Source organism: Haliotis rufescens, unplaced genomic scaffold (genome assembly GCF_023055435.1).
Source record: "Haliotis rufescens isolate VD_foot unplaced genomic scaffold, xgHalRufe1.0.p SCAF_7, whole genome shotgun sequence".
NCBI classification, from domain to species: Eukaryota; Metazoa; Mollusca; class Gastropoda; order Lepetellida; family Haliotidae; genus Haliotis; species Haliotis rufescens.
Genome location: NW_025964361.1, coordinates 33,228,586 through 33,253,581, shown reverse-complemented (window position 1 = coordinate 33,253,581; position 24,996 = coordinate 33,228,586). Strand labels below are relative to the sequence as shown.

The 24,996-nt window shown below is 37.0% G+C and overlaps 1 protein-coding gene across 1 annotated transcript in view; it reads right to left on the bottom strand.

Moving 5' to 3' along the window:
• Nucleotides 1-812: 812 nt before the first annotated feature.
• LOC124146012 (ubiquitin-like protein 3) overlaps nt 813-24,996 on the bottom strand; it is a 37,721-nt gene continuing 13,537 nt past the window's right edge. The window contains exons 4-5 of the mRNA XM_046516027.2: nt 21,171-21,248; nt 813-4,718 (exon numbers count right to left, since the gene is read on the bottom strand). Coding sequence (XP_046371983.1) covers nt 4,657-4,718; nt 21,171-21,248 — 140 coding nt within the window. The 3' untranslated portion in view covers nt 813-4,656. The remainder of the gene's footprint in view (nt 4,719-21,170; nt 21,249-24,996) is intronic.

Sequence of the window (24,996 nt, the reverse complement as noted above, 5' to 3'; positions counted from 1 at the left end):
CACAGTCCATGAACTACTAGTTTCCCTTCAGTCCACCCCTTACTGTAATGCTATAGCGCCAAATGAAGCAAGTCTAGATTTTCAACAGGTAAAAGATCTGTACCTCTCATTTCACTTGGCCTCGTTTTCAATTGAAATGAAGTTGTTCCATAATCACTAGGCTACCCAACAGCCCTCCTTATATTGATAGTTTGTCCCCACAGTCCATGAACTACTAGTTTCCCTTCCGCCCAGCCCTTACTGTAATGCTATAGCGCCAAATGAAGCAAGTCTAGATTTTCAACAGGTAAAAGATCTGTACCTCTCATTTCACTTGGCCTCGTTTTCAATTGAAATGAAGTTGTTCCATAATCACTAGGCTACCCAACAGCCCTCCTTATATTGATAGTTTGTCCCCACAGTCCATGAACTACTAGTTTCCCTTCCGCCCAGCCCTTACTGTAATGCTATAGCGCCAAATGAAGCAAGTCTAGATATTCAACAGGTATAAGCTCTGTACCTCTCATTTCACTTGGCCTCGTTTTCAATTGAAATGAAGTTGTTTGTTTATAGATTTTCAGAGGCTAAGTGCTAGTCTATATTTTGATCTTCACTATGAAATTACAAGGTTTACAGAACACACCAGTCACTTTAATTTCCATTATGTGACCTTAAGTATTAACTCTCACTATTTCCTTTAAATGTGGTAGATATGTAGTCCACGCCAGAGGATGAGTGTTGTTTCCTTTCATACATTTAGTCATACAACATTTTACAGAATTCTGTATGCTATTTGCATGAACAGGTCAATACAATGCCACATAACAACACACTTTCACATGTATCTGTATTTATTTCCTTAGGTCAACTTCTGTTGGATTCGGTGGATTTTTACATGGAACAAAGTTTACAGCTAATTTGTACAAATATGCACTTCAATATGGTGAAATATATACACTATGCATTTAGGTGACATCAGAACTGCTAATAAGTTGCTAAAATACATTCTGGATCATGTCTTGGTAATAGGTGTTATAAAATAAAGATAAACAATTACAAGAACTCACACATCAATATATTTAGATGTATTAACAGGAAATGTGGTACATATCTAAAAAGTCCAACTGGTAGCTTCTTAGGTGAAAAACATGATAAGAGGAACAAAAAGATTTGATGATTACACTGATGGATAATACATTACTATGGTGATTTTGTGGCTGTAAATGTCTGACACTCATTCTACAGTAGGATTCAGGGAACCTTCATGCTTCTCCCTCTAGATACTTTCAGAATTGGCCAGAATTAAATTTAATGGTTTATCACAAACTTTTAATCCTACAGCAAATGTTCAATGGTTGTTTCAAGCAATACCTTTTACAAAGGAATATATTTCTTCTTCTGAACTATACAACTCCACTTTTGATATGGACATCTATCTTTCGATGATACGCAAAAATGATTCTCATGTCACGTTTACATTTTAATACATCTGACATATCTGATTAGCCCTATCAAAAGTTGAGTAGTATACATTTTCGACAGTAACTGCTTCACTGATAGTCCTTAAGCAGCTTCCACTTGCAGGAACAGATTCTAATCTACTAATTATTGTTTACATATAACTTCCATTTATTTTAAAGGGGACTGTGGTCTAGGTCTTGAATTTGAACTTGTGTAAGCTGAGACACTGTTGCTGTGTAATTGGCATATCCATTAAGTGCTACACATCATATACTACCCAAAACAAATTAAGGATACCCGATTCTTACATATTACCACAGTTAATTTGTCATGCCATGACATGTTAACTATAATTCTATGAAAAAAACCCAGGTGATCCTTAACTGCTTTTGAGTAGTCCCAACCAAAGGGACCTTTGAATAGCTTTAAATTAACCGAGCAGTGACGCCTTTCAAAGTAACATCATGACTGAACAATATAGTAACTTCAATCTCAGATAACGTTATAATACATTTTTTAAATATTAAAACCATCCATAAAATCTAGGATAACAGGTGAAAAAACTTTGCTTTGATTGAGAAGCTTCAAACTTTGTAAATGCTGTTTCCATTTCATACTGGTCTCATTAAATCATTGTTAATTTGAGTGATAAAACTTGGATGCAACTTCATGAGTGTTTGGCCCACATTAAAAAAAACATACATTAGGTCTCCAAAGTATGCAATTTCACATATCACATATTTTAAAAGACGACTGGCAGGATAGTCCTTTAAGTGTAATGTTATCACAGTGGTGGCAGAGACAATGTGAATGAACCTCAGAGCATGTGAAACAGCAGGAAGTGAAGATATTCTACCCTGTTCTGTGTGGTAGTCTATTGAGGAAGAGACTGCAAAGACACATGGCTAAGTGACGTGTCAAGAATTGTTGGCGCCATGCTGTGTCACAGACACTGTTGAACACTAGTGACTACATGACACGGCCACCATGTGAACATGGCATTGTCCAAATCTAAAGTCACATGATAAGAATCATGTTAAGAAAACCAAATTGTGTTGCACCTCATACACTTTGTAAAAGCATGTCCTTATTACCATCACCCTACACATGTATAATATTGTTTTGTGTGTGTCCGAGAAATGTTAAAAAAAAGGAGTGTCCTTGATTCCTAAACAACTGAAATAATCCACACACAAGGATGGTCTTAATATCTTTAATCTGTTGCTATACATGAACAAATTTCTTCAAAATTCTGATATTCCACCAGAATGGAATTCCCTGTTACCATGGTTATGGCCATCTTGACAGAAAATGAAAAGAAAGACCAGGGACTTGTGTTAATTTTTATCATTCGAGTAGAAGTGCTAAATCATCACAAAACTGCCCACGCAGTTGTCACCTTTAACAGATGAACAAGTTTGAAAAATCTCTAGGGTGCTGATCAAAAAAAGTTTATACAGACATTGTAAAAGGTTGAATGAATATGTAACAGAGGCTTTTCAGCAAGACCTACACACATACTTCATATATATATTTATATACTTATATCTACAGTCACGACATCTATTCACAATATGAAGAAGTTACCAAAAGAAAGAAGCATGATAGTGTATGTATGTGCACTTAGACAATTCATATACATATCTTACATACATACGACCGAGTGTAAATCGGATGAGAATTCTCCACAAGAAATAATTAACAATGAAAAATGCTTAAGAAGTAATGTGCATTACTAATTCCAACATACTTCAGAGCATAACACAGTTGCGAATACATTTAGTTCATGATATGACCACCAGGGTCCGTTATCAGTATGCTCCATTGTGACAACATAACAATTAGTTACGTGATTCTCTTGTTAAACACAATTTCTCTGTACACTTTGATACTGTGTAGCATAACAAAGGGAACACAATCACTGAAATCCTCAGTAACTCAGCTGCACTAAGTCCATTTTCTGCATCAAATCAAATTGAGGGAAAATAAATTGTAAAAAGACTATCATGCAATTTACCTAAATTTGCCTCGGGAAGTGAATACTTTCCGAGGCATGTGAGAGTGTCAGTTTTGCCATCCTCTTGTCTACCGACTGGACAAAGTCGTAGCTGAGATGAGTCCATTGTCCCAAACAAGGGGTGTTAGGTTATTGTAAGTTCACTCAGATCTCATAATGAGCTGTTCCCAATATGAAAGACTCCAGTTTGGCCACTTGGCCAAGTCCACTTCCATAGTCCTGTAGATATACCCTCTGGCATCCCAAGGGAACACACAAAGAGTCTGTATGTACTCCTTCCCTCACACCCTGCCCCACAAGTGAGACCCTTTTTACCATAGCACTGCTCACCATCACAGACATACTCCAACCCTTTTCACGAATGAAAAAAATTGCATATTTATACTCCAGTCATGACTTGAATGATAACAATACAGTTACGATGAACGACAACCAAACAGCTTGATCATCCTGTCTTGTATTGGCATCTGATTCCATCTGACCAGGACACCTTGCACAAATAGGCATATCCATCCACACAGAATCAGTGAGCAAATAATATCGTTAAAGGTTGATGCATATGGTTGTCTTTGTGTTAAAGATGAATGCAGTGTTCGCTCCTCTTGAATATTGGTGTAATGTTGAGTACAGAAAACAGATTCTAAAACGGGAACTTTCGGGACATTAGGGAAAATTGTTTCTAAATCAGCTGTCGTCTAGATACGATCAGAAATTTGCAATTTAATTCCCATGGAATTAAGCCTTCATCACAGATATTTGATTACACATTTTTTTCCTTTTCATTCGTACAACATTAAACTCTCCCCATGTACATTGAGTATGTATTAGAGTTAGATAATAAGTGTCACAATATATTAGATCTGAATCAAGGTAAATGTCATATTAAAGTCAGTCAAATTATGTCATTTTATCAAATGAATGCCTGAATGAAACATGTCATGAGCCAGCTACCATTGACCATGTCAATGTATTTTATTGATTTTTAGTCTCTTTCTCTTCTCAAGAGAGTGGAACCACAGTGCCGATTTTGGTTGATTCAATATTTGATTTCTTGTGATATGCAAATTTTGATGGTTTTGTTGTCTGGCGTCCATTTTTGCCAGATGAAAGGGAGATAACTCTGCCAGTGGTGGAGACAGGAACTGGATGCCAAAGGTATTGTGGGTACTGGCGGCCGGCCACCAGCTGACAGCCGATAGCTAAAGTATAACACAACAGTTGCTGCAGCCACTTTCCCCACTCTTGTCCTTCTTTAACTGGCCTGAAATAAACAAACACACTTATTACCAAACAACCAAAGGCTGACATGTTATTTAATAATTAAATATGCAATATCAGGGTCAAAAGCACCCATACAAAAATATTAACCACTTTTAGTGTGTGTGTGTGTTTTACTTTTTTTTATAAGTCAGCAACATTTCATCTGTAGATGGTACCTATGTGTAAACTTAAAGATGCTTGAAAACCAAGGCATTCAGTATTTGACAGTGATCAGATAGAAAAATCTACCAGTTTTACTCAACCTCTAGTGATCCTGACCAGGCGTTGTTAATAAAAAAAAATTAAAAAAAATATATAATGATGATGATGAGGATGATAATGACAATAATAATAACAATAGATATTCCATAATTCTATTTCTGAAATTTCAATGATTATCAATGAATATAATTTAAAAGAAATGCATGTTAACCCTTTTTTGCACCATATTTCTGTTTCAAATTAGAGAAATAATTAACAGCTCCCCTGAAATAACACCAGACCATTAGTCCACCATTCAATTCATTCCACTGGTCTTGGGGAAAATTAATGACCAGTGGGCATTCAATGGTCATTCTCTCTATTCATAACACCCTTAATGATGGCATCACCCATCACAATTGATGTGCAAGTTTATAAATAGTTGCTCAAATTGGTCAGATGGTTGTTTGATAAAGTAAGAGCGAAAGAAATATATTGTAGAAAGGATAAGATATCGCATTCAAGAAACAAGCCATAGTTGTCACAAAAGTGACCATTTTATCAAACTATGAAATTATGATATTAACCACTTATTCAAAGTCTGATCTTCCTGTATAGTAAGCTTGTTAACAGCCTACATATGAATATTAAAATCTACAGAAAATGATGACCCCAAAAAAATCAAAGTCCAGGGAAATAGACTTTTGAAATGTGAAATTACATATCTTGTACCAGTCAGGAGGAACAAAGACGCTTAAGTTGTCAGTACACAATAGATTTGTTTGTTATTTTTATGCAGGGAGAGAGTAATTATTGTTTAATGCTGCATCAACCATCTTGCAGCTATTCGCGGCAAGGTATTTTCATGCAAACGGCAGGGATAATCCAGCAGTATCGTGATAAAATCTGGGTATAACAATAAGGAAGATAACATAATCATTGTTAAAACAGCTGAAGTAAAAAATGTCAAGAAAATACAAAAAATCTTTCTAGTGTAAGTGCACCTAGCAAACCTCATTTCAGAAGCTTCCTAAAAAAAATCCATCATTATCTTCATTGAATTTAAATCTATCAAACAAATAAACATCAACCTGTGACAATGAAACAAGTCTCTTCTGAATAATGTTTTCATCCATCTATTATAATGATGATTTCCCTGATAATCGTGCAGATGACGCTGCTATTGCTGATAGGCCCCCAGCAGTGTTGCCATGGTACTTGTCTGATGTAACAACATACGGAAATAAGACATAATTCCTCCATCACCGGCAATAATCAATACGAATAATCACATGCACACGACAAATTAACGTTATTGTATTTCTCAAATTTCCTGTAGATTATCCCCAAATCGAAGCAAAACGGACATCAGGGAAATCCATCCTGATCAAAATCCCAAATCCTTCAGAGCTAAAACAGATAACATAAATGTATTTGTTCTGGAGCAGAAATTGATTTTGGAGAAAAATATTCAAAGAACATGAAGAAGGCAATCTCATTTCAAAAGCTGCTAGCGTCACAGTGCATGACATTTCTCAACCTCGCTGCTCACAGCAAACAGCACCATCGTCCCCTGCTCCATGAGTTAATAACGCCTTTACCAATAACCATACAGTACCATACACTGATGTAGTGTCGGAACCCAGCCTCTGTGGGTCCAGTTACTGCTTGAGGTATTCCTCGCAATCATCCTAATGTGACCATTAATGTCTCATGAATTTGGCTGAAAATGGTATGAATATCAAGGAACCTAAACATTGTCTGACTTTTTCCATTTGTGTCCCATCATTTACATGATAAACATCCTAAAATTGTTTTTTTGAAGCCTAAAGAAAGTAGGGGTCAGTGTGTTTCAAACATTATTTCCTTTGGACAATTTGTGATTCAGAAAAACACAGAAGTAACATCTGACATAGACAGAATTTAATTCAAAATGTGTGTGAGTGTGTGTTTTAGCTCCTTAATACCGAGAGCCAGGCACATACTATCGCTTAACGTTTTTTGGCATGAAGTAGCCAGGGATCGAACCCATGACCTTCAGCGTTCCAGGCAGACGCTCGATCCACTAGACCACAAGGGCGGTCTATGGAAGTATGAAAGAAGCAAAGCGTGTAGTGCGCACGACTGAAATGACATTGATACATATGTAACTGGGCCATTATATTTCAATAATTATAAAATCAGACCAGAATACAAGTCATTTCTGTAGACGTAAAAAATGCAAAAGACGGACGGATGACCTTGACGTATGTTACATAAAGCTCATTCCACCTATTTCTATCGGAATCAGTTCAACAATACATTAGATTAATCAGAAACAATCATACATATAATTGACCATGAAAATAATTATTACTCCATAAAAAGAATGGATTTCAAATGCTTAACAATGCTTTCACAAACCGATTTCGAACCGTTTATGGTTCAATAATTCTTCCCAGAACTGCCAACATGTTCAACCCAGTAGGCAAGTAGTCACAGTGCACCAACGGTGAACAACTATTTATAGGCCTAACATAACTTCATCAATAGGGGCCGAGACTGTTGCTGACTGATTGAGAGGGATGCTTTCCATATGAAGACAAGTGATGATGATATTCAACCAGTCCATGCCAGCAAGGCAGTAAACTAGGTCAGATAATCTAAATTCAGCTTCAGCAGTTACATCAAATCAATCCAGATCACTGGGTTTTAACATCCCACACAATATATCACTTCAACGTCACATGCTGACAAGCACATTTTTCCTCTTCATTTCCCCTTATCATTATCTCGGATTAGACAAATGAAAGCAATAAGAATTAAGATGGCAGTTTTGCAGTGTATGTTTTATGGAATTTGATTACCATACTCTGGAACACAATGGGATGGAATATTTTCAAGTGATTCTGTGTTGGAAATCAATTGCTGTTATTTCAACAATTATATGACAGTCTGTAACTGTAGCCACCAGTCACAAATCTAGGAAAGTTCTGCTCGGTCTGCTTGGTCTCATAAGCTCAGGGGAGGTGAGGGGAGGTGAGGAGAGGAGAGGAGAGGAGAGGAGAGGAGAGGAGAGGAGAGGAGAGGAGAAGGGAGGGGAGAGAGAGAGAGAGAGAGAGAGAGAGAGAGAGAGAGAGGGAGGAGAGGGGAGGGGAGGGGAAGGGAGGGGAGGGGAGAGAGAGAGAGAGAGAGGAGAGGAGAGGAGAGGAGAGAGAGAGAGAGAGAGAGAGAGAGAGAGAGAGAGAGAGAGAGAGAAGAACTACAAGGCAGCATGAAAATAGGACAGATCTTTTGTGGCAATAACAAAGTTCTAAATACATGTATTAACATTACTTAGGGACTGGTCATAATACACAAAATGATGGGTGTGTCAGCTAAATATGTTAGTCCTAGGACCAATCTCTCCACCACACCAAATAATAAATGACCAGTCCCTTACAAAGACTTTCTTCTTGAACTAAAATACAAAATATTTAAAATGACAGTTGGCTTATGTAAAGCAAGTAGTCTATACAATATCAGGAGTCAATTGTTAAATTGTTTTACAGCTTGTAGGCCAAAAATATATTTTTTACAATCCAGAATGAGATGAAACAGTGCTTTAGTCAATTTTACTATTTCTGTATGAAGTGTGTATCGTTACGAGGGAAATATTATGGTATTTTCAATTAATTGGAAATGACAGTTCATCATATGTTCTTTATACAATGAATATTGCTCCAGGTTCACTCTTTTGTTTAATTAGCAACAATTAAGTCATTTAAATTTCCCATAGAAGGCTGTGTGCTTGCCTTGTGAAACAGCCAGAACATGTTTATGAACAACCCGAAGGTATACATGATATCATCAAAAATGCAATCATTTCAATTGATATGGAGAAAGAGTTGTAGGTATATCTATTTAGTTTTCATTTTGCTGTCATTCCAAAATCGAAATTTGCTTATGTTTTGGAACTTTACCCGTGACTAACATTTTTTCTCTTGATTTCTGCCCGGATGGACATACATGTACGTCTTTGATTTCTGATAGGATTTAAGTGAGAAAAAATGTGTTTAATAACTTGGGTGTTGCAGATCATGGAATAAGATTTTCGTGCGCTACCAAAATGTTTGCATTCAAAAACATACTCGCTTTACCAATCAGGTATCAACAATGTTGCGCACCCCACCATTGTCAGATGAAGCAAAGATCCATCAGCGACATAGGAATCGGTTGTCTGCCGTTTTGTTGGATATACCGGTAATTTTTGGTATACCGGTAATATTGTGCATCTCTAGTAAAAACGCAAATTGAACTACATTTGAAGTTAACAAATGTGTCCTATCAATGAACTGTAAGGTTGAATTTGAAAGTAGTCCTGCATATATTCATAATGTAGACTCCATAGTTTCTATCGACTGTGGTTTAGGTAAGCCATAATAAGGAACCAGGAACTATTTATAGGAGGAGCATTTCATAAATCAACAGGACTTGTAAATTTCTACTCTAGTGGAGTTTGTCGGCTCACAACCTAACGTCAATATGAACACATTAACACAGGAACCCATTTGAACTTATTTCTCATATTTCATAAATGAAAATATTAGCTTTCTCCAAGATTATCTATTTTAAGAAATTGTGCAAAACGGATGAAAAAAAGAAGCTAATGATCAAAGATTTTGACATTAAAACTCAATTTCCAGGACCAATAATCAAAACAGTTTTATATCCTTTTCACCTAATCTCATCACTAATCAATATGTAAACAAATCTATTTCCAGCACTTATTTATTTTTTTATCCCAAAGCCATTTAACTTGTTTATATTGGATCCTTTTCAAAGAGGCGTTCTGTCAAGCTTGAATAAAATCCAATTGAGAGTCCAAACCTTACAGCTCATGGCCAGATTTCAACTCTAGTCTAATTTACTAATCACCCGCATTTACATTCAGACCTTCCTCGTATCTCACTAAAACCAATCAATAATTGATAAACTACAGAATGTTTCAGAGTCAGGCTCTATTTTTCCATCAACTCCTTGTGACTAGAGCAGGGAATATTTGGGAGGAAATGTGGGTTAAAAATATATCTGTTGTCATTCAAAGATATAGGGCAATCGTCCCTTGTGAAGAGGCAGTGGTTCAACATGGGACCATGAAGTGTTATGGTGCGAGACTCACATGTAGCTTCCAAAGGTTGCTTCACGTTTCAGATTCACTGATATGAATTTTATGGATGCTCATTGCTTTCTGTTTGCTGATCAGATCTCAGTTCTATTTTTGATGATTTTTACCTTACCTTCATGACTTTTATTCAGGATTCTGTTTACAAAACTTGGTTCATTACGGATCAGGAGTTGTAACTCTGAGCTAGGTTTTAGATGCATTGAACAATATTTCATAAATATCACATCGTGTCAGCCTAATGTGGGAACATAGCCTAAACATAGGTCATATCCTTCACTCACAAACCAAGAATTATAAACAGGGCAAATCTGGTATTTGATATCATAATCAGTGGATCCTGGCACAAATAAGAGACACAACTCTGCACGGCAAATTGCATCTTCCACGACTATTGTCAACCGTGTGATGGGTGGTGAGGTGAAATTGGGTTTAACGTTGCGTCCAAAATTATTGCACTTATATAGCAACATGTATGCACGTATGTGTGTGTGTGGCTGCTTGTACTAGTCCGGACTGATGCCGATTTTAACATGAATACCCCGTACAGACACAGTATACTGACTCCGAGCCGAAAAGTCCTTGTTTTCGCCCCTTAATGCCGAGTGCCAGACAGGCTAACAACAAGTACAACCTTTTAACGTCTTTTGGTATGACTAGGCTTGAGTTTGAACCCCGGACCTTCTGCCCTCCGGGCGGACGCTCTACCACAAGACCATGGAGGGGGTACCGTGTGATGGGAGTGACTGTGGTTTTACACTGTTGTAATCAGTATTCTAGTCTATCAAAGCATGAGACACTGAGAATGTGCAGGTTGACGCGTCCCAATCAAGGAAATAAATGCCATGTTTTCAGCAAGACTGAAACTCTTGGCTACCCCACCTCCTATTTCCAAATGATGATGCAAACATAGAATGAAATTTATAATGAAAGTCATGGTGTTCCTGGATTCAGTTGAAAAACACAGGGAGCCAGTGCCCCTCATCATGTTTTATCTAACACTGTATCACTTTTAGTATCTTCAAAGAAACCAACAACTTACTAAGGATTTAAATAAGCACATTTTCATTACACCCTTTGAATGTGTAAATATAGGTCAGGTCAATTTTGAAAACACATTGATCAGATCTTTGTACAGGAAAACATTGACCACACAATTAGAGCTTGACTATTGCATCAATTTGATGGAGAAGTAAGTCAGGGACAGAGCAAGCATGATGTGAGGATGGAATTTGCTACTTCATTGATCACAGACATTCACCATAAAAACTGGAGGAGGCAAGCCACCAATGGGAATAATTACCTCCCTTGGACAAATCCCCACAGTGGAGTGAGTGATGGGATGTAAGTTATAATACATGATCCTCATCTCACGAAGGGTCATGATAAATGACGACACTTTTATCCAACAATGGGTGTGTTGGGTTTAACGCCGCTTTTAACAGTATTCCAGTTATATCAAGGCAATCCAACAATGGGACTTAGAAATATTTGTGAAAAATATTGGTTCATCAATTTACGATCCTAGCCACTAAGCTGAAGGCTAATAAAATTCCTCTGGTCTGGTAAAATAGGCTCATAAAAGTCCATATAATAAGACAAAAATGAGGAAATGGTCCAGTTTCACTAATGTTAAAGGCATCATAAGGGCGAGTTTTCGCTATATGTTATCACTATTCAGGCTTGTAGATGTTCATGGTTAATTTCATCCCTGTGTGTCCCTCAGGGACCTGAAACGTATCAAACTGTGCCATTATGATTTGAACCAGGCCACTGGCACTGCAGTTCAAGGAAGTTCAAGCCCTGTACTGCGATGCTGTGATGCTTCAGTAAACTGTTAATGGTTTTGTTCACCTATCATCATTTAGTCAGCTCAGTTCATGCAACCTTTCTGCTATAACTTCCTGACACAAAGAGACAGTGGCGTATATCATTACAAATTCAGTGCAGAGAGGGATGTATATCCTTAAGCTATATATTTGTATTAGTTGGTTTACAAACTGTAAAATTCAATGCAGGTGGTCGTAATATATAAAAATAATTCAACTTCCAGATTGGGACTGCTACTAATGAGTGAAAAACAAACATGTAGGCCACACCATCACAGAACTACACCGAAAGATAATTGACTGGGTTTCTATTTGTAGGAATAAAGATTTTCATACATATTATTCACTTTTTCTTATGAACAGCAGTGACAAAATCTTACATATTTTTCATTTCACCTAATGGTAAAACTGGGTTTACCCAAAATTCTTTCTGTACAAAGTATTTTTCTTCTTTCAAATTAAAGTGGGCTTTTTGTCAGTCAGCCCAGTAAACCAACCAAAATATATAAAATGTCTTACATGATCAGTGTAGCAGGCCTCAAAGTTGCGACTAAAACGATGGCCAATTCGACCTAAATTTCAATTTGTCTACTGTCTAAACTTCAGAGGTAGCCAATTGACTACCTTGAAAATATCTTGTGGCAACTAAATTCTATTGCTTCATATTTGAAGACACAAAAATAAATAGCAGCTAAATATTGAAAATATGTTTTCTAATAATTGTACTTGCGTATTAGTCCTGCTAAAGTCAACAATGAACAGAAATACATAAATATTAATTTAATTAGTATCTTATTTCAGTTGACAATATTGTCAACAATGAACAGAAATACATAAATATTAATTTAATTAGCATCTTATTTCAGTTGACAGTCTTGTCAACAATGTACAGAAATACATAAATATTAATTTAATTAGTATCTTATTTCAGTTGACAATCTTGTAACATAAATTGCGTCATTGTTTTGAGTCACAAATAACAAAAATCAAGTACAGTAAGGTCTGTAAATAATCGAGTATGGACCAGACAATTCAGTGATTGATATCATGAGCACTGATCCACGCAATTGGGATCGATGACATGCTTCAAGCAAGTCAGCGAGCCTGACCACCCGATCCTGTTAGTCTTTAACATGAATACCCCACTCAGACACAGTATGCTGACTCGACCTGTCCTGTATAGCCCCTTAATGCCGAGCACCAGACAGAGTAACAACAAGTACCATATTTTAACGTCTTTTGGTATGACATGGTCGGGTATTGAAACCCTGCAACTTCCGCTCTCCAGGGGGACGCTCTACCACTAGACCCCGGAGATGGTCTTTACAAAATAGGCCGGTATGGGTACTTATGAATATCATGCATCGAAAATCTGACAATGGCATTTCATTGACTTTTTTGTTTACTTTTTTGGCTACAGAATAATATAAACCTTATCATTTTGATTATGTATTTTTTTTCAAATTTATATTTTTAAGGTCAACAGATCCGTAAACTAAGCAAAAAATAATTTAAGGCCTAAAACACATATTTTACAATGAATTCACTTTGCCAATTGAAGATGGGGTCATGCTCCTTGCTAACCAAATGTCTTTCATCTTATGGATTGAGTCACAAACAGCACTGGTTGTCTTGTGAGACAGCTGGTATGGTCATAAAGCCATGCTAACATTATGAATAAAAGGAATACATGTTGTTGAGGTCAGAAGAGGTTCTTGGCTATGTCTGCCAATCACTGGCCAGTTCTATCAAATTTCTTTGTCTTTGATCATGAGCAGTTGGAGAGACTCACAACAAATGAATTGCACTGTTTTAAACAAGGGTAAAAGCTTGTTATTTTTAAGATTGTTTCTTCTCATAACTGTTATTCCATGTTTTGGTGATGCTAGGATACTTATGAGCAGCATTATAATCATAATTTATAGACAATAACATTAGCTCATTATGTAAAAATATCACAATATAACAAAAAAGAAGAAGATATTTTCAGTTCTATTATATACTGGGGAAGCTATGAATGATGAAAATCAACATTTGGTATTTTTTCAACAATGTCTTGGAAAGGATTTTCTTTATTTCTTAACTTGTAGAAATAGTTTGAGAAAAACTGTTTGTGATATTCACCATAGATACAGCAATAATAATATGATTCATAAACATTCCCCATAAGTAATCCCTTTTGAGATAGATTATTAGTACTGTTTTCACAGGTAAAACACCAAATTTCAAAAACTAAATGTTTCAAGAAAACTACTGAAAGGTTAAATTAATTTTGTTACTTCTAGAAACAGTTCATAAAAAAAATTTCAACATAATTACAGTCACAAGGATATTATTCATTGGCTTTCTTTCCAGGCTGGAAAAGTCTTCCAAGACAACCCCCTCCCCCACAAACAACCCCCTCCCATCTCTAACATTGTAATCAGTGTCATTCTCTGTAAGGAAGCCCATGCTTCACAATCCTACATCATGGGCTAAGGATGCACTCGATCGATCACCCAGGAAGTTCTACGAATATGATACATTTCTTGCTTTGTAGAGACACAGCCTCATGATTAATAGGCTAGAGTTAACTAAGTCTCATCTGAATGTAGACTCGAGGATACAACACATCACAGCAAACAGGCTTTACCTGTTCCAAGGCTATTCCAAATCAGGTCTACACAATCATCAATGTTTTTCAACAAAAACAGAAAAATAAATTGATAATAATGTACTCTACTATAATGCCACACTGTCAAACAAGTTCTAAATATCAACTTTGATTGTAGAATTCATTTTGACAGAATATTTATCAAACTGGCTTAACAATGATTCTGCTGTTTTTATGGCATTGTTCCAAGTGTGTCCACAAGTGCTATTATGTAATTTTCACATCAAAATCTCTTAAATTTTGCTCTATAATAAGACTAGTAGACAATGTTTTTAGTATCCGTACTTCATCTTCATTGGATGAGATAATATTTCAGCATTTATCTCAGTATGTCATATCTTTTTCATGTGTTACAGACACATAATGCGTAGTCAGATACTTGGTGAAGGCTGTTATATTTGGGATAACACTTTCTTGGTAAAGTAAAGATCTCGTACTTTTTGGGTTGAATCCCGTCCAGGATTTGAACCCACACCGCCAGAGTGAGCCTTTAATCGCCAGCACACAAAGTCAGCAATCTAATCCCCTCAGCCACCGAGGCTTCCACTAAAATGAAAGTCTGACAACTGGTAGTCAAGATCACATACTTTATGTACCCCTCTGATAAATGTGAATTGGCACGGCTCCCATGGCCGAAAGCTTTGAACACACAATGCCATTTAAAAAGTGGTCAAATGTAAGAAATGTTATATTTGGGATACCGTATTTTCTTGAGTATAGTGCACACTTTTTTTCCAAAAAAAACACAGCTGTGTAGAAGGGCGTGCGCATTATACACATTTCCTTTCCGTGAAGGTATTTTTCTCCATCTGCCAGTTTCAATAGGTAGATTATGGTTACAAGTTCTAAACTTAAGTAAGAGTCGCCAAACCTTTTCCCGCAGTACGTTTAAATAATAATCAAAATTTAGACAATCATCTTTTATGATGCTAAACATTGTGCATTTTGAAGACTTATCTCTTGCACTTGTCCAACGCTGAAGGTTAATGTCATTTAATATTTAATGGACTAAATGTTTTAGATAAGTAGGATTTGGAAACTTTGTGAAAACCAGATGTAGCTAAGTCCAAGTTCGTCCAAAGTTCGTTTGACATATGTAATCCATTTTCCAAATATGTTGTCATTAAATAGTATCTTGTATACAAGGAAGGATAATTTAGATAATTTTGCCCCAAAAACTAATTATTCTCATTTTAGCAATGTATGATCGGTGGAGCCTTCGAAGTGCCCCATATACCATACAATTTTCTTTACGATAAAAGATATTTTAGAAAATGCAAATGGACACCTTCTAGAGTCAGGATGTTTTCAAATCCCCATACTTCGCATCCGTAGAAAGGAACTGATATAACCATGATGTCTAAAAGCCGCAGTTTACATTTAAGTGATAAATTTCACTTCGACGACACGGGTTGTATTCTAAGCACGTTACAAACTTCAGTAAAAATTATTATGTGTTAAGGGGTGTGTGGCAGTTAAAAAATATTCCACTGTTTGCCTACTGGGTGTCTGACAACTGGGTGTCTAATAACAGGGTGTCTGATAACAGGGTGTCTGACTACTGGGTGTCTGATAACAGGGTGTCTGACAACTGGGAGGATCCCAGTTCCACAAATAGCACTAATTACAGTAAACTACGTTTATAACGAACACGCTTATAACGAACTGGCGGATCTAACAAACTGTTTTTTGGGGGGGGCCCAGCCAATTACTGTATATATGCTGTATATATGTTTATAACGAACTGCGGCTACAACAAACTAAAATTAGTGGTCCCTTTGAGTTCATCATAACCGTAGCTTACTGTACAATGTCTACAACTGGAAATGGTCACTTTATCCTGGAATATGGTCCCTCTTGAACATGTTAATTGAACATCACAACCATCAACACAATGTCATTGAAATAATAGCATGAATATCACAATATGGAGACAGAGAAATGTATATTTTTGGTCACATGTACAAGCTGTCATGGGAAAAACAGTTTACATAAGTGTTCAAATCAAAAGCTTGTACATCCAGCCTTATTAGGCTTATGAGACACATTTAAGTACATGTGTATTCATTGTGAAATAAATAAATAAATAAATAAATAAATAAATAAATAAATAAATAAATAAATAAATAAATAAAAAATTAAAAAATAAATAAATAAATAATGTGTGTACATACAATGATATTCATGTTCAAGAGGAAGTGTAGCAGTGTGGTCCAAGCTAATTCTGCCTTGTAAAGGTCCAATTAGCCAGTCACCTGATCTGCCTGAACATCATTAAAGTGCAGCAAACTAAGTATACATGGTATAAGCAGGCCCAGTGTTTAGCCTCAGTGCTTTGGTACTGCTGAGTACAGTCAATCAATAGGTCCCCAGCAACCTAGGCTGCTCGTAAGAGGCGACTTAATGGATCAGGTGGTCAGGCGCTGACTTCGTTGATTGCGTGCATTGTACCCTAATGCTGAGAATCGTTGCTGATAATTAAAATCAATCACTGGATTGTCAGGACCAGGCTCGATTACTAACGGGCTTGCCTCATATAAATGGAATATTGTGGCGTGCAGCTATGAACAACAACCATCAATTTGTGCATTTACAAAATGTGCACACAGTCTTTTACATTTATACCTCAATAAACACAAAAATTGTTGAAATGTTCCTTTAAGTGACTTTTAAGAAATTGGTACACCATTAATTCTTCTCAGATGACCTACCATCTTAGTAAGTGCAACTTACATTAAACAGGCAGTCCTCCAATTTTGGTAGATTAGTTTAACATGTTTAGTGAAGTCGTGAAAAAATAATATTAGTTTACTCTACTAGTTTGATACGTTTTCATCCAAGCTTAGGTTACATATCTGACCATGCATTTAGCGACTTGCATTAATGAGCCAAACATGTACTCAATAAGCCATCAGTAATATCAGTCCCTTTTACCACCTTGAGTAATGGAGAAATAATGTGTGGACACAACTAGACTAATTTGTTCAGTCTTCACCATGACATCTTCTGATTAGTACTATTCATCACTTATCTAATAAATAGGGTTATGATTACTGATAACTTACCAGCTGTTGACAGCTGCCGAAACAAAATGAGCATGCTCCCTGTTGCACCATAAACACATAGCACTGTAACTCGGTAAATTTCATCACTTAATTTATTTCATCTGTCAAGTTGTAAAACTATTAAACTGATAGAGGGTGGTTTACATATGTAAAAAATGGTTAATACAAAATGAATGTTGAGAAAACAATGGAACGCTTTGCCTCAAAACAAGATTGAGGTACGGTGGGCAAATAGTGTTATCTAATATCAATAGGACTGACTATATTTCACATACCTACAAGGATAATACTGGGTGGGGCCTTGAACTTTTAGCCCCTAAATTTGAAAAAAGGCCCACATTTTCAAATACAATGGGGCATTTTAACATTATGCTGTATAGGCTATCCTCTGGAAAATTTGAAAGTTTCACATAAACATGATAAAGGGCCCATGTCAGAAAATTCCGGGAGTGAACCCTGTACCTATCAGCGTACAACAACTTTTTTCAAGGGATATTTCAAATGTTTACTGCGAATAATTAATAAAATTGTGGTGACTGGTATCATGATTGTGGAGTTCTATTGAAAATACCACAAGGGTCATTCTACAAATACTAATCATATATTACATGTGTGACAACATGGTTTTGATCAAAACGAAATATCTTTGGCATTATACTTAATTTCCCAAACTCATTCAAATCTGTACATCTTTCGATCACAAGTTAAAAGAAGTGATTATCAATTAGTTGTGACAATGACTGTGGCGTGGTCAATATCTTGTTTCAACAGGCAATGTAACCATTGGTAACAGTAAACACGTCACGTTACATTTTATGGACAAATTCTGTTCTCTTCCGCTCATTCTGATAATAAATTTAACTTATGGTCTTAATAAACTCCTCCCTGTGTCAATTTGTTAAGCATCCAAGGAGTTTATCATGTTTATTATCGTGGGAATTTGGTACAAAATATGATAATGATTCCACCAGAATTGCAATAGTTGGCAGCCCAGTTTTATACACTGATTGAGGTACTGAAACACCCCCGTTTGGTATTGCGTCATATTTCAACAAATGTATGTCATATCCCAATCTGTATTTACCCATAAACTCTTAAAGTGTATTGGAACCAGTGTCCGAAATAGCCGCCTGCCTCCTAGTCCATGACTTCAAAATTTCAGCTGGTCTCAAGATTTTGAAAGCCAACTGGCTAACAACATTTTTAGGGTGAGATATTATATCACACCTCTTAGCAGATCAAAAATTCTGTAGATCAATACAACCATCAAAAATAAAAAATCAACTTAATATCCACAACAAATTGAAATTGCAAGATGAAATTTACCTCCTTTCATCTTGCTTCTAGTTCTAATTTCTTCCCTAATGGACAGAGCAGTTTGATGGTAAGTTAAATTTGAAACTTGCTCGTAACATTTTAGGCTAGCTAGGCCACCTTTGACATATAAACTTGTCTACCATGTCTATATAACATTTCTTGCTCCAAAGGTTTTACAATATTCACTGGTATTAATTCTGTGGGGCCACAGATACCAAACATACATATATGCACGTAGAACATGTAATTTGATACGGAAAATCAATCTAAAATCTGAGAAAATATTATATTTCTTATGAAATTGTGTGGAAGGTTGCCTCCAAAACAGACAGTTAAGTGACAGTTTGATAATCAGAATCAAACATTATTTGCTTATTTTGTTGATTTGTACTGATATTCTTGGTCAACAAGGTCACTATGCCTAGATACAGCCTATGGGCTAAGGAAAAAAATAACAAACATATATATCTGGCCAGGGTTGAAGTAAGTATAATTTCCTTAACAAAATAGAAATAGAAATTTTAACAAAATACAAACTTGAATATTTTCAATTTTAAGCATATTTTCAACTAAACAGAATATGTAAGACAATTTCTTTTGAACAACCCATATTTGAGTCCTGTCCTGTCTAATATTGAAATCACTGATAATAAAATCCGCCATTTCCATGCACTGACAGCTTTACAATGTTATGACCCACACATTAATCCCTTGACTTTCTAACTCGGCATAGTTCAGTTATTGATAGGAAACTCGAACACGTATAGTGTACCTGTAGAGTGGGCACAGCTGATAACACGTTACTGCTTGTCATGCACGAAGATAATCAATTTTGTATATGTTGTATACAGATTTAACTTCACAGACTTCTGACTGGCATACAAAACTGACAGAACTCTCCAGCAACTTTCAGTCATTCGTCATTTGTTGGCTTAACTGTTGTTGATAATTTATTCATGCTTTAGAAAATGAAGAGGATTGAAAATGAAGGCTGCAAAGTGAAAGTCAAGATCTAGGGAACAGATTCAATTGGAAAGAAGAGTTTGCCACTAACGTGGCTATATCCCCCGCCCCTGTTGCAGAATTTATGACATAATTAAATCTAAACAAACCCTAACCTTTTTTAACCGAGGTGGAACTTGTCATAGAAATTGTAAAAAAAAGAAGAGTTTGGAACCTAAGTCCATCTTGCTGCCATGGAAACGTAAAAAATAAAAATTTCTAAAACTTCTAAATAGCAAAAGGCACCAGTTCAGCATGTACCTGACAGACCTGCAAATTTTGATGAAAAAATATTGAACCGTTTATGAGTTATGCTCTGGAAACAAAACGTGACGAACGGACGGATGGACGGACGGAGCCCGTTTCTATATCCCCGGCCAACTTTGTTGGACGGGGGATAATTATGTGGAAGCACAAGTTTTGACTAGTGGACTGGTCACTAATCCATATGCTTGTAGGATGCTACAATTCCTATCACAACACATTATGAATAGTGGCAGTGTCGGCAGTCATTTTGACATCTGTCACAATGCACATGGGATGAGAATGTGTTCTTGAGTTTTTTGGCAAAGTAGTTTAGGCCTAAATCTTTTTACATGTTGAAAATTAGGATTCTAACAAGGGGTGAGATGGGTAACATGTGGCATTATGTCACATCTAAGATGATTTCACTCATATAGCAATGTGTGTGTGTGTGTGTGTGTGTGTGTGTGTGTGTGTGTGTGTGTGTGTGTGTGTGTGTGTGTGTGTGTGTGTGTGTGTGTGTGTGTGTGTGAATGTGTGCGTGTCTATGTTTGTAGTAGTCATGACTTCTGCAGGTTTTATAGTGCAAGCCCCATGCTGCAGTCTCACATTGATACAGTATCCATGGCAAGGCATGGCAGCTCCCAAGGCAACCAGTCCTTCCTTTATCCCCCAATGCTGAGTACCAGGCAGGGTAACAACAAGTACCATCTCTTATCTTTTGGCATATGACACGGGCAGGAGATCGAACAACAGATAACAACTGCTCCCTGTGCAGAGGCCACTACAATGATGAGGCAGTTTTTTAACGAGGACCCTTGGACATTCAGCATCAATTTCGAACACATGCAGTGTTAAAGACTGCAACTACAGAACAGAGCTGTAAGTTAAGGGACACTTGAAGCGTCATAAGTTTAATGACACTTGAGACCATCACATTTAGTTTCGTGTGTCTAACTATTATTTGGTCAGTCTTCCTCCATATCAGAGATGTTCTTACCTTGATTGTTTGGCTCAGGTAGGTTTTCCCTTGCAACTAGGTGCATCACAGTTGTCTTACCGGTGGGTAACTGCAGAGCTGCAACAAATAAATAGAACGTAAGTTCACGATCAGAATTTATTAGGCCTTGTAGTATGTTTGTTTTGTTTGTTGTTCAACAGTGATCTGTTGATAATCAAGTCTCGACCAGATAATCCAGTGATTGACATCATAAGCATAGACCCACGCAATCAACCAAGTCACTGACTCTGATCACCCAATCCATTTAGTTGCCTCTTACAACAAGCATCAGTTGCAGGGGACGTTTATTCTTACCCGGAATCCCCATGGGTCGCTAGAAATAATATTTACACAAAATAACAAGAGTTTTGGGGATTAACTTGATCAACACTACTTTTTATTCTCAGATCAACAAATCAGTAGTTGTGTCCTACACTGTGGAAACTTCAAAATGAATAATGAGTATGTTATTTTGTTGCAGTTAGCTATAATCATGATAATCAAGAGCTATGGGGTAGGGGGAGTAAACCAAAGTAAAACATTTCCTGTCCCTATCTATCTACCAATATGCCAAACAGGATGCTAATTGTATATCACCCAGGATGGCCGTTTAAATTTGAAATGCCACAGTCAGCCTTATTCCATCTATATGACAGCAGCCTGTGTGTAATCAGAACCAGGCAATCCAATGGTCGATATAATGAGCAACATTCCTTGGCGTCGGATACAACACACAATCAATTAATTCAGTGTGCCTGACTTCCCGATCCATTAAGTCGCCTCTTACGACCAGCATTGGTGGGTGGGAAATAATCTACTGCTGGACCACAATATTCCACCTGTAAGGCAGCGGCCTGTAAATATCCCAGAATCCCTACTACCTCACAAAATGGGACAAACATACTGTACCCAGACAGATATTGAACCTAGTTTGTCTTTTGAAAACAATCTAAACTTGGTAATGATCGCGTGAGGTTGTTTAACACCATGGTAATAAATCCCACAGGAGGCCTGAAGTAACTGAGCCTGGATGAGGAAGGAACCTTAGTGGTTCAACAAGACAAGTAGACAACAAGAAGCGGTTTTCAGTTTCATCAATTTGATCACTATTTCATACCTCACCAAGAACAATTAACGACTCTGGAATCTGATCTTGCTTGACTACAAAAGTTATATAACAAATCACGACACTCATCCCCACTTCAACCAGCATGGACCTATTTTACCCTGAAATTTCCCAAGGCATTCCTGTCAATGAGAACAATAGCATTGACAACTGATATAGATACATCATGTAGAGGTGTAACAACTAACTTTGTTGCAACATGATACATATCACAACAGTCACGATACGATGCATGAAAGCTGGACACTTTAATGAGGATGTTCTGTCATCAAAGGGAGAGATGAGAGACTCAACAAAGTCATTTATCCTCAATTTAAATCCATAAACTGAACAATAGCTTCAGAACTCATTCAGCAAGTAAGTGAGCTGGGTTATTGCCACATCGAAAAGTATTTCAGTAATATCATGGCATGTCAGCTCAATGTGAGAGGACATTCAGCAATATTCCAGCTATATGACGGCGATCTGTAAATAAGCGAGTCTTGATCAGACAATCCAGTGATTGATATCATGAGCATCGATCCACTCAATTAGGATATGATGACATGCATCAACCAAGTCCGCGAGCCTGACGACCCGATCCCGTTAGTCGCCTCTTACGACAAGCATGGGTTGCTGAAGACCTATTCTACCCTGGATCTTCTTAGGTCATGATGTGATACAGGTCTTAGATGTTACCACATAAGATACAGGCAGTATTTGCGTTTACGGCGTCCCATATACAAAAATACGCACTGAAAAAAAATAGGACAAAAAATACCAACATACATGCGTCCCCTTACACGTTTTTCATTCTGAAAAAGTTCACTTCACTCTTAATTTATTGTTGTTTTGTTTCATGTTTCTCTCGCTCCCAAAACCTATGTGATAATGTGTATCCAATATTCGCTGGGTTCCGGTGCTTGCCAGATTTCGGTGTGAACGCAGGAAACTGAGAGGTATCTGATGACGTTTCTCTTCCATGTCGTGGCCGTAATGGCATCGCTGATTGCCCAGGCAAAATTATTTAGATAAACATATTAAACGATCTGGTCATGCATACACTGAAGTTTTATCTTTATTCAAACCATAAAGGTCAGAAGGATTGGGTGCATAATCAGAAACATATCACATGACAAACCACAGGTCCGGGTAGTCCTGTGGGTACCCAGGTCCTTCTCAGTACCCACCCCACCTGAATACCCGAGTCACCCATCCCAGCCCTAATCTGGATGCAGTTTTGCACAGTGCCTTGGATGATTGCGCCATGCGTACCTCCTTCACAAATTATTCACGAATGAAACATGAGGACACAGTATTATGAACAAATTATCGACAGGTAACTTCAGTATATCAATACAGCACTGGCAAATGGACAAGGGCAAAACAATATGTAACAAATATACTCACAGACAAAAGAAACGTGAATACCATACATGTTGGTTAATATATGAAGAATTACTCATATTCAAGATATATTAGTTTGGTTCGATGCACAAACGAACATACTGGTATGTTGTGTGAATCGACGCTCATGAACGCATTACATGTGACGTCATAGATCCATGACTCAAGAAGCACCATTTGTCTCGAGCAGAATTAGCTTACATACTTCTCTGATTGTTTCTATGGTTCACGTTTCTTTTGGCAATGAGTATATATATAAAAGGTATATGCCAGAGAATATTCGATTATCTGCCAAAATAGATTCCACTAGGCATAAAAGGCAAAATAGCAGTTAAAAAGTTTATGAATGGATCACTGAAATCAGTGATGACACCAGGTGTTCACAAAAAGGGTAAGCATGTCCTGCCCTACCAGTAGCAACCCACAATTTGCTTAAAAAAGTAGCCTGTCCCCATGCTGAAGAGATACATTTAAGAGGACATACATGATGCATTATTTATCTTCCATACAACAGGGACAAAGTTAATGTTTCATGATTAATCTGAAAGTGGTATTTGTCAGACACAAGCTGTTTCATCGCCACGAAGCCATGTGATTATGTACATGAAAGTAACGTAAGAACAACTACATGGAAGATAATGGAGAATTTACGACCCCACGAACACAGGATGACATATGTGCATTACACCCATCCCAAGGTGAAGCCATCGAGGTCAAAAGCATGACATCCGTATGACGCAATAGTTTTAAACCATAAATATTACACAGATGTATATTAATTTGCGACGTTCAAATATGTGTCCCATGGGCTCTTGGTTCATAGTAAATTAAGTCATGATTGATCTACTCACTTGACAATAGACCAAATTAGACCATTTAAATATTATGCCTTCCCATGTACATAACGTAATTGTATCTACGAAAGTGTTTGCCTTTGTTTTTCGAGCCATTTGTGAACATTATAGATATGTCTACAGGAAAGCATGCTGTTCCCTAGCCTCATAAAACTGGAAGTAATAATGCTGCCCCAGCTGTGCCATGGAGTCATAGGACTTTTGAAGGGGGTCATTTTATGGGTTTTCCAGCATAAGACAAAGCTGTTTATTGATATTGTATTGTCAAGGGATATGACCATTTCAGATTTTAACTTTCCGACAGCAAATAAGTTATTGATTTTGATGAATGATCTGTGTCAAAATTGAGGCAATGGAGAAATAATGTTGCATATCTGTTGTACAAATACACACATTTTCTGTGTCAGGACAAACCCAGCAGGAAAATTGGCCTAAAACATTTAATCTATCATAGACAAAT